Source organism: Populus trichocarpa, chromosome 8, assembly GCF_000002775.5.
Source record: "Populus trichocarpa isolate Nisqually-1 chromosome 8, P.trichocarpa_v4.1, whole genome shotgun sequence".
Classification (NCBI taxonomy): Eukaryota; Viridiplantae; Streptophyta; class Magnoliopsida; order Malpighiales; family Salicaceae; genus Populus; species Populus trichocarpa.
In genome coordinates this window covers 10,777,266-10,788,978 of record NC_037292.2, presented here as the reverse complement: position 1 = coordinate 10,788,978, position 11,713 = coordinate 10,777,266, and the positions used below count along the sequence as shown (strand labels likewise).

Here is an 11,713-nt window from a genome sequence, read left to right as displayed (position 1 = left end):
CTCATTTAGGTCATCCGACGATAGAGAAGTTGATATAATCATATAACACTAACGTTTATCAACAAAAGGAGCTCACTCCAGCTGTATCCCTTGAGTTGAGAAGTGATTTTTCGGCTAAACTCGGCACTGGGCAGTAAAAAATAATACAGAGTGTCGCCATACATTTTGAATTTACCGTATCCCAAATAAGTGGCATTTTATGTAAATAAAACAACGTAACATGGATTCTAATACTATGTCACGACCATTCAGAGACTAACAGATCACACCCACTCCCACCCCTTGGCCAAGCAATGAAACAAAACTCTCTCATGTTTCTCACTTTCTCTAATCTTTTCGGTATATGTCTTTGACTTGGACTAATCGTTCCCACACGCAAATGCTCTGCAATAATAGCAGAAGCCCTTTCTTAGCATTAAGACTCCACACCTACAACATCTAAACCGACACCCACACTTGGTTTCTAAGTTGCAGCACCTCCACCTCGGCGATGACCCTACTACGCCACCGTCACCACTTCTTATCAACACTCACATTCTTCACTTTTCTTTTATTTTTATCTGCCCCAGCTACCACACTCTCCCAACTAGGTAAGTATCACTCCCTAAAATCAAGTTCTAGACTTTGAAAACTTAATGATAACTTGGTAGAATTGGGTACACCCTTTTTCTTTGATATACAGGTAGTGGAGTACTTCAGCAGGGAGGGGAGGAGAGGGGAAAGGGGGGCGGGCTAAGGGCTTTTCAGCGAGTTCTGACTCAGAAGCGACTCGGTGGACCAGGTTCTTCACCACCTTCATGTAGATCCAAGTGTGGAAAGTGCTCGCCATGTAAAGCAGTTCACGTGGCAATTCAACCTGGTTTGAGTATGCCATTAGAGTATTATCCAGAGGCTTGGAGATGTAAGTGTGGCAACGAGCTTTTTATGCCTTAAAGATAAAAAGCAAGAAGTACAAATTAAAAGCAAATACAACGAAAGAAATGACTCTCTTTTGTTATGTTACTATCTTAGTAACGTAGCTCCCATTGGCTGGCTATGGAGGTGGGTGTTTTTATGTGTTTATATTATGATTTTGCCCATTGGACAGGGAGCTTTGGGAATGAAAGTTGTTGTGGGGTTGAGATTGCCAAGAGGGATCTTTTACTCTTGCCCTCTCTCTTGTTAATTAATGATCTTTTCTTTGTTTTTATCTTCTTTTAACTTGCATTGATGAAAGCTTACTAATTATCAGACATATTGGAATTAAGTAGAAGAGCTGTAATTAAGATGCTTATTAATATTAGACATTTTGGAATATTTAAGTAGAAAAGCTGTAAGATGAGCTTCTTCATAGGAAGAGTAGTTGCAACGCCTAATTTATTGCTTCCCCCCCTTCTATTTGTACTGATGAATCGTGATATTTTACCACCATGTCTGAGAAGCCTATCCTTAAGCACACTATGAAGGATTTGCATTTAATGTTTCTTAGCTAGCTAACCAAGCTTCTGTGTACTTACCGTATATATTTGCATTTCATTGTAGTGTTTCTTCTAGCTAGGAAGTAGACAATATATATATGATCACAGTGCCATGTGGAGATTGGAGGAAGGGACATGTGTGTGGAAATGAAAACAACAAAATTATAGGATGTAGATAATTACTAGCTAGAAGAATCGGAAGCAACGAGGGAACATGTAAGAGAAAATATAGGGCACCCGCTTGTTTATTTTCATTGATTTCTCTGCAATCTTACGACCCCTCTTGCTTCTCTCTTCTATGATCTCGTGTTTTTCTGTCTGCAATCTTACGACCCCTCTTGCTTCTCTCTTCTATGATCTCGTGTTTTTCTGTCTGCAATCTTACGACCCCTCTTGCTTCTCTCTTCTATGATCTCGTGTTTTTCTGTGCAGAGTAGCACCGTGAAACAACAACACGTACGGTTCAAAACTTAATGAAAACTTAATAATTGCGAATACCATGTGAGTACTCTCTTAAAAAAAATTAATTTAAAAAATAAATCAAACCATATTCTTATACAATAAGTTATCTATTCCTATATAAACAAGAATAAGTGTTATATTTTTATGCATCTATCTTTTTAGTGAAAAAATATTTATTTATAATTAAAATCAGAAAAATTTAAAAAAACAAATTGGGTAAATTGAAAACTTCATGCAGAGTTTGTATAAGAATAAAACATCTACTTTTATATTGCATAGTCTGTATAAGAACATAGCATTTATCTTTTTTAGCTGTAGAGTTTGTACAAGAATATAGTTTGATTTTAATTGTTTTTTTATTGTATTAGAATTGAGTTTGAATTTAATTTATTTTTTAAAAAGAGTCGCGGATGACAATGACTAGCAATTTACATGTGTTATTTGTTAAACTATATTATTTTTTTAAATAAGTTTTAAAACATTATATTATTTTTCTAAATAAATGTTAAGAAGTGTTTTTTTCCTGTGCTAATTTTTTTTTTAAAAAAAAAACATGATCTCTTTTGCTCTGGAGAGATGCAACAACATTAATTTCTTTCCATGAAGTGTCTTTTCTTTCTGTCTTTTCAATTCGTATGGTTTTGTACCTGAAAGTTCAATTTATGTGTAAAATCCGGGTATTTTTAATTTAAAATTAGCATAATTTCTTAAAAAATTTGGTTGCTAACACTATTTAAAAAAATTTAATAAAATAATATATTTTTATTTTACCGTACTTTTAATGCGTGATATTTATTAAATTATTATTATTTATAAGCATAACAAGTTAACTTTCACGCTTAATAATAGTATCATTTAAGTAAATATCATCCTTCTAAAATGCATTAAGACAAAACTCCAGCATCCAGCTCAATTGGTTGACTAGTTGGATCTAGTTATGTAAACTAGTTGATTGTCTCACACAAAAATAATATTTTAATGATTTTTTTCAATTATATTTTATGAGTCAATGTATATATATATTTCACCAACTTATAGGCTTAAAACTAGACTCTAGTTAAAATCTTAAAAAATTATTATTTACATAATATTTGTTCTTTGTTTTTTAATGTTAGATGATTCTGAGCAGTTAAGTGTGGGTTTGTCATAATCAAATAGATTATGTGAATGGTCGAACAAATATATTTATGGATCAATGAGACATGTTTAAAGCTCAAGAGAAGAGATGGTAACGCCGGACTAGTATAACAATTAAAACAGACCATAACTTTTGATATGACATTTAAATTGCGCTCAAATATTTATTGGAGTTTTTTAAGGCTGTTTTCCTTATAAAAACTACTGTGTTGTTATACGGATCGTGTGTTATTATACAAATTGTTAAATCTTTCGATAATAATTTCGTTGAGGCCTTTTAATTTTAGCAGTTTTGAGATTTTATTATTATTTCCAGAACCAGTTAACCAATCTCACTAATCATTATGAATCGTAATCATTATGAATCGGTCGACTAGTTAAGCTAGATAATTAAAATTCATCTTGTCATATTTTATAATCACGACATTTAGTAAATATTAATATTTTAAAATATGATAAGGTAAATTATCGCGCATAGAAATAAAATCTTTTAGTAAATGTGTTTTTTAAGTTAGATAAGATGAAAACATATTATTTTAATGAAACTTTTTGCTATGTTAATTGGAGAATCTCCAAATTCTCTCACCTTGGGATGAGGATGGTGACAGAGATCTTTCATTAATTTTTCACCAAGGAATTAAGCTAATCAATTACTTACATTAATTGATGTCAGATGTAGTTCTTTGTGTTTGATAGATGTTGGTATCCATTAAGGAATTAATTGAACTGGTCAGTATACATTATTCCTCTGGCGTAGATGTTCAGTGAAATGAAAGGAATGATGTACTGGGATTTGCTTAAAATGGTGCGAATGGAAGTGACTAGTGAATGATGATTTCGAGGAAATCAATCAGATTTCATCTGTTCTACTTGACAACTGATGCAGCTTCTTAATTAATAATTAATCTGTTGATATTAACATGTGAGTAATAGGATTGAATTATAAGTTTTAGAAAATGAAGTAGCTTATTATAATTTAATTCAAACACCAGGGACTAGAAAAGAATTCACTCCTTCCTGTTTTGTTCATTTATGAAAGGCTCGTGCGTTATATATTGGATTACAAAACAGTGCTTCAGAATTTTTTTTAATTAATATAAGTATCCGGATCAGTATGTATTTTAACTAATTTTATAGGCCCTGAAGTTAAACAGTTCATGATATTCTTCATTCTAATTAGGATGGCTCCAATTAATTATTTAAAATATAAATTTTATTATTCTCTAACATTATTTTTATCAAATATAATAAAATTAACATATTTTTTATCAAATAAAATAAGATAATAAGATTTAAATCAATGACTTTTTAGTTTACAAGACTCTCATATCATATTAAAAAACATTTCACCTTAATAATTTAATCTGTTAAACAAAAATTTCAAAATATAATTTATATTATTCACTTATAAATATAAAGGTGGCGACTGACCCTTGCGTTTATTTTACTGCACAAATACCAGTTAATAGTCACAACTAGGCCTTCAAAACTCAGTTTATTCTTTTTAAATGCTTAGATGCAATATATATTATAAGGGAATAGTATTAATAATGTTTATAATGTACTCTCAATATTACGAAATTGTATGCAATGAGAAAACAAAACTTGTCATGATGAAAATGATGAAGAGGATTGTGTTCTAAATTAACGTGATGTTAAAAATAAAAAATAAATATTATTTTAATATATTATTTAATAAAAAATATTTTAAAAAATAATTATTATTATATTTTCATACATCATCGGAAAAAAAAGAAAGAAAAAAAACTGGCAATGAACTTCTCAAGCGAAGTAGCCCATCCAAAAATAGAAATAGAAAAAAAAAAACCACTAAACGATTGTCACTATTTCAATTTCTCAACAATATAATCCCAAAGCTCCTCGTTTCATGCCTTTTATTTACTCTTTTGCTGACTTACCTGGAGTGAAGATTTTACACTAGTAGTGAATTTTTTTTGCCACTGAACCTGTATATATACCATGATGATCCCGCAATGAAGAGCCCCGAGAATTACCTTGCGCGTGGAATGTTCATTGACCAGAGGACAGTTTGATTCCCAAGTTCACCAGTAGGTCTTCGGAAATATTTCCTGTTTCGAAATATCAACCCATCCAAGCTTCGTTTTTACGTTTGGCTATGGTGTAAATAGTAGATGGAAGACCCCACCACACACCATCTGCTGTTTCTTCTTTGCAGCAAAAGAATATTGGCATAGCGAGGTTCTTCCCAGATTGTACGTACTTCGTTTAGATGACATGCATAAAAGTTGTTTCCTTCTGATTTTTAAAGTTTTTCACTCCCTGTATGAGGGAATCAAGATCTAAAATTCACGAGGACCGTCAACGTCTCCGCCCGTAATTTTCTTCTGTTCTAGCATTACTGTTTACATTACTTCCGGTGATAATTCCGAGCACATTCATATAAGCGGCCAAACAAGTCGACTTGAGGTTTTACAATATTTAACTTGACATAACTGCCAGTATCAATGTAACGTATATATATTTGTTAAGAATAATGTATAAATTCTTGGGATTATACTGAAATTTTAAATTTCAAATAAATAGAACTTTTAAATTTCTGCATCAAATCTACCTCCGGAGAGGTGGAATGTGGTTGGAATTTAAAACTGAGGAGAAGTATCGTTAATTTGAAACCAAGAGAGAGGAACGGGAGACCTCTTCCGTTTCGTTGCACGTGGCAATATCGTCTGTTAAAGAAGGTAAGAAACGAGGAAAAAGAGGGAAGGTGAAAGGAAAAGCCTCTCCAGCTCTTGCTTTAATTGGCCCCCGCTGCTGCCCTTTAAATCAATCAGTCAGATGGATGGTATTGTTTTTTACAAGTTATCACGGAATACCACTAAAGTTTCTACACGAGGTCTTGTTCCTCTGTCTGATGACTCTGATCACGACACCTGACATTATATAATTAAAAGAAACCACGACGGCACTGTAGAGTTTTTTACTGTGCCTCTAAACTCATTGAAATAATTGATTCGAATAGTAAAATGAGAATTTTACCTTTGTAGATATAACATAATTGTACTTTAATGGTTTTTGGTTTTTTGTTTTTACTTCTTTCTTCTCTCCTTCTTTCTAAAGTAGTATTTTGATTTGTTTTTTTTTTCTTAATTTTGTTTATTTTAAACAATAAATGTAATTATTATTATTTTCAATTTAATCCTCATTTCACATTTTTACCTTTCAGATTTGATCCTGAATCTTTTTTATTGTTATTTTTTTTTGTTTTTAATCGTTCTCTTAGTTAAATTATCTTTTCAGTTACATTCTTCAATATTCTATATCATTTTTTTAATTGAATTATTTTTTCAATTACACCCCCGGTATTTTATTCTATTTTATTTTATATCATATTTGATTTTTATTCCTTTACTTGCTTTTTTTTTTTCAGAACTTTCTTTTTCCATTTCATTTCTTATAATTTTATTGATTGAGATTTTGTTAATCTAGATTTGACTTAGTGATTAGTTTAAGTTTGCTTCCTATAGGATGATTCAAGTCTCAGGACTTGGGTCATGGTTTGAAATATTAGTCCAGATTGGTTTAAGTTTTTTTTAGATCATTTTTTACGATTGATCTTTCTTATTACATTCTTTTTATATGGTTATCTCGATTTTATTTGTCAGGTCACGAGTTTCGCGAAGTAACTGCGCTTGACTAGGGTCAATTTTTTTTCTAGTTTATCTATTGTTAGCTATTTTTTAAATTATATTATTAAATTAACCAAGTTATTGAATCCAATAAAATCAATAACCTGACTCAAGGATTTCTCTTGCTTCTTGAGAAATGTTGTTGTCTCCTTCGTATTTTTTCTTGTGATGAAAAATATTTTGGTTTGACCCGCGGCATGTTGTGGGCCACCAATTTAGTTAGTACTCTAAAATGTATATGTATATTAAAAAAAATTGGTTTGGTATTTTGATAGTTTTTCTTGACTTGTTATGGAGTTTTTCTTAAAGTATTACTGTTCATTGTAACAAACACGAAGGAGCTTAATTGTAAACATTTTTGTTGATTGCGATACAACTAAAAGTGCAACCAATTTTAAAAAACATGCTATTGTTCAAAATGTTTCTTTAACTATATACTATTTTGTTATTTTTTCTACTATGATATTAAAAAAAAGAAAAAAAAAACTCCTGTTTCCATATAAAAAGTAGGTTTCCTTGGCGTATTGGGTGAGGTAGCTAAAGAATAGGACGGGAGAGGGTTGGCCTAGTGGCTCCAGAACGTGTTCAAACTTCAAATCCCCCAAGGATGTCTGGCCAGTACAGCATGCCCATTTCCTTCAGCACCTTCACATAACTTCGGGTTCTCTGTGAGAGATCAAAGCAAGATAAAGAGAGATAATTTTGAAGTGATATTTGATTTGACATAGTTGCTGGGGTTGCCGGTAGACTTAGGTGGTGGTGTAGCAGCAAGACTAGACTCCATAATTGCTCGATATTTTAAAAGAAAAAACTTAATTGATGATTTTTGTATTTTAGTTGTACCGGCACTTCTACATTCTATCCTATCAAATAATATAAATTATGTTTCAGTATTTTATATAATAGTTTAAAATAGTTAAATATAATTAAAAGGGTATAATATCATGATTTTAATCATGATTTTAAATTTTATTATTTTTATTTATTTAATAAAAATTTAATATAAAATAATATGAATCTGTTCAAATTTCAAATTCAAATAACTTTTATTTAAAGATATATATTAGAGAATAATATAAATTATATCTAAAAATCTTATCTCATAACTTAAATTTTTGAATTAAATTAATACATTAATTAAACATACTTTTCAAATTTAACTGAGAAATACAAAATTCTTCGCTATCTAGTTTTCTTGATTAGACGCTATGGATATGTTGAGAATATATTTAACAGAAGTGTTATATCTTTTATGTAATATATATCATGAAAAACCTAATAATATGAATATATCTCACAGTAAAAAAAATAATATGATAACTGTGTAATATATTAAGTGTTTTTTTGTGGTTGTGATTTTAAAAAATAAATTAAATAAAAATCTATAAATTTTGGCGTTTTTTAACTAAAACTTAAAGAGATAGTCTTCAGCTGTGCTGATATTTTTTTAAAAAAAAATAGTGTGTTGATTAACTAATATTATTAGAGTAAAACACAAACCAGACCACAGAAACAAATAAAACCTGAGGCTGATACAAGCTTGTTCACACCAATCTTCTGCAAACGAAGATCCTTTAGTCCATTTATTATGTTTTATAGTTAGAAAGCTGTAAGTTAATATAAGATTTTATTCTGAAAATTGTGTGTGAATGGTGATAAAATACAATTTCTTGCATAGGTTAATTAATATGAGTGAAACAGGTAACCCAACTACCCCATGAGTATAGTTTTCTTATCGACGAATTACTTCTAGCTTGGATCCACTGGAACGTAGGTTCAGTCAATTGTACGATGTTGTGGCGAAGGTAACAAGATTTGAAAACATTTTTCCTGTCGAAGCTATGTGCTAACTAACCAAGACAGTGGAGGATAAAAATAGAATACTTAATCTATGTATGAAGATGAAGATGGAATTGTAGATTTTATAAATCCAATTTTCAAATATTCAGTTAATACGAGGTGTCTGGAAACGAGATAGAAATCGTGTTTTTAAAAATTTCAATTTTTTTTATTAAAATTTTTTTTATTATGTTTTCGAATTGTTTAATTTAATGTAGTAATGTTAAAAATAATTTTTAAAAAATAAAAAATATTATTTTAATATATTTTTAAATAAAAAATATAATAAAATATTATTGTTTTTAGTAAAAGCACCCGGTGCGATTGGTAGTAGCTTGGACTCCCTGAAATTAATTTGTTGCTGACCTAAATAGCACAAAATTGAAGGCCGACACATGCTAAATTAAAGCCCATAAAAATTCATAGTAAATTCCATATGATAAGCAAAAAAATGTCAACATCATTATTATCCTTACAGAACAGCTTGTCAACATTCATAAATTCAGAGAAAAAATTCAACAGTTTGAAGCTCCCAAGTATGCTTTCATAAATGCAGGAACAGCCCCTCCAATGAATCTCCTCGATCATTGGGTCCCTGGACCTCCTCGTAGCTTCTCCTCCAAGTCCTTTCGTATCATCATCAAGCATATCAAGATGCCCATAATCCTTAACAACAAAGTAACTAGCCGCCCGGTCCTTTACTTTCTTCAAAGAAATCCTCATGGTTAGCACCCTTAGGCGCACCAGGAGGGAAACAAAGGGTTCCTCTTCAGCTCACCCAAGCCAGAACCAATGACCATAACTGCCACATCAAGATCAAACGAACGAGGAACATATGCGAGTACTGGTGGTGGGGTTTGTTTCCCTTTATCCTTTCCATTAACTGGGTCTGCTTTGTCAAGTGCTAACGCCAAAGCTGCCTTGCCACCTCGCCTATGGCCTACAGGGCCTAGCCTGCTTAAAATCTGGTTTGACATAGTCAATTTGTGGTTGCAGCCACAAGATATAACTGTCAAGTATAGAGAAGAAAGATGCAATGAGCAACCAGGTAGTAATAGTTAAAATTAAATTGTTTTTCTCTTCCTTTTGCCGCTCTTGTTGCTTCTGGGCATGACCAGAAATGACCAAACCTTATATATATATATATATATATATATTCTAGATCATGTTTGTTTCTACGTTTTAAAAAAAGTATTTTTGAAAAAAATAATTTTTATTTTATTTATTTTATTTTAAATTAATATTTTTTGATATTTTCATATTAATTTAATGTATTAATATCAAAAATAAATTTTAAAATATAAAAAATATTATTTTAATACATTTCCAAATCAAAAATATTATAAAAAGTAACTACAACCGTACCCCTAAACACTTATTATCGATCTAAACAATGGTTTTCATTTTGTAAGAGATTGTTGGGCAAAATATACAACATTTTGACAAGATTACTTTAGGAAATTGGATTCTAACTTTCTCTTAATCCTTCCTTAACCAACCCATCCAAGAGAAAGAAAGCAAAACATAAATCACCAGGTAGTTTTTTTCTCTTAATACATTTTGACAAGGTACTTTTGCCTCCAAATAATTATTTTTTTCTCGGATCATTGGGTTAAAATTTCTTACCATAAACATTCCCCGCGAAACAAAGTAGTTTCTTACAATAAGTATAATTTGGATGGAATTCATAATAAAATATGGATAAAAATACTTAATTGAAAATTTCTAAAAATCAAGGCAAATAAAATATATAAAAAATTATATATAGTCAAAACTAAGAATTTCTATTTTATTAAAGGACTAATTTAATCTAAAAAAAATTAAATTGATCAATAAAATTTTAATACTATATTAAAAAATCATCTCAATCTAAAAGTTTAAATTATTAAAAAAAATCCCAAAAATAGTTTTATACTAACACAGACTAAAATCAATTTTCAGAATACTGAAAAGAAAAACTAAAAACTTTTTCAAGAGTGGCTTTGGAGGTGTAACTGGAAGTGGAGGTGAAGTATTTGCGGCACTGCATGTAGTTCTTGATTCTACTTTTCGAACCACTGTTTGCACTTCCCAGCCTCAAACACATTGGCAGTAAAAGTTGCATGAGCAGAAGAGGAAGACATGGCTGCTGTTTTCGGCCACCTTTCTCTCCGAACCTTTTGCATGTAGTCTCGGGTGTCAAGGGAGAAGCTGTTTGTGCGGGCCTTTTTATGGCCTTCGTTCGATGAGAACTGAGAAAAGAGTCCTGTCTGCACCTGCTATTGGACACTCCACTTGGGGGTTGAGTCTTTTTTCTAGTGGGCTTAAGGCCCACCTAGTTATTCTGTGTTGGGCGGAGAATGTCATGGGCCATTTTGGACAAAGTGACTCAGGCAAACTCACCTCCCACCTTGCTGTGAGGATAATCACCACCATGACGGGCAAAGCTAGATAAAACTTGACCTACTGCAAGGGAAAAAAAGCCCTTGATTCAAATCTTATTATTCGATAAAATCATGATTCTTTATTCTCTCTTTTTTTTTAGGAGAAACATTTATCAATTATATTTTATAAAATAAAATTATCTTTTATATATATGTATATAAAATATTTCTCAAATATTTTAAAAGATCTCATTTTGTTCAATTAATGCCTCTATTCACCTTAAGTTAATTTTGGTATCAACAAAGATTTTTTTTCTTAATTCCTTATTTGGACTTTAAATATATAATAAGGGTCCTTGCCCCTTACACAAATGAAATTTAATTAGATGTAATTAATTAATAAATAACTCGAGCCTCTGATTTTCTAAGATATTAAAAAAAATAGCCTCTTATTTTTTTTTTTAAAAAAAAAAAAACCTCTCCAAAGCACGAAAATATATAGAAGAAAAGCTTAATAAAAATAACTTTGAACTTCTCTCCCCTTTAAAAATAAGCAGACTTAACCTAATAATTGTGTATCAAATACTTTACTTTACTTCGCCTAGCAAAATAAATAAAATGATAATAATAACAATAATTAACACCAAAAATAAATATTTTCCTCCGCGTGCAAACTCAACTGAAAAACCGCCTCTCCCCTCTCATCCTATCCGTCAAAATCGCAACGCGTGAAGCGACCGAGAGAATGAATTTTAACTAACAAGCAAACAACTCCCCTCTATAAAAT

At 30.8% G+C, this 11,713-nt stretch overlaps 1 protein-coding gene across 1 annotated transcript; it reads left to right on the top strand.

Moving 5' to 3' along the window:
- The first annotated feature begins 256 nt into the window (after window positions 1-256).
- On the top strand, window positions 257-1,391 carry LOC7467505 (EPIDERMAL PATTERNING FACTOR-like protein 5). Its single transcript, XM_002312513.4, has 2 exons — window positions 257-590; window positions 683-1,391. Exons 1-2 carry the CDS (start codon window positions 491-493, stop codon window positions 931-933), a joined length of 351 nt encoding a protein of 116 aa, XP_002312549.4. The 5' UTR covers window positions 257-490; the 3' UTR covers window positions 934-1,391.
- Window positions 1,392-11,713: the final 10,322 nt, after the last annotated feature.

Excerpts from the sequence above, each read along its gene's own strand:
- LOC7467505 (XM_002312513.4), top strand. The coding sequence starts at position 491 with ATGACCCTACTACGCCACCGTCACCACTTCTTATCAACACTCACATTC. Across the intron at positions 591-682 it reads TACCACACTCTCCCAACTAG|GTAGTGGAGTACTTCAGCAG; the intron begins GTAAGTATCACT and ends TTTGATATACAG.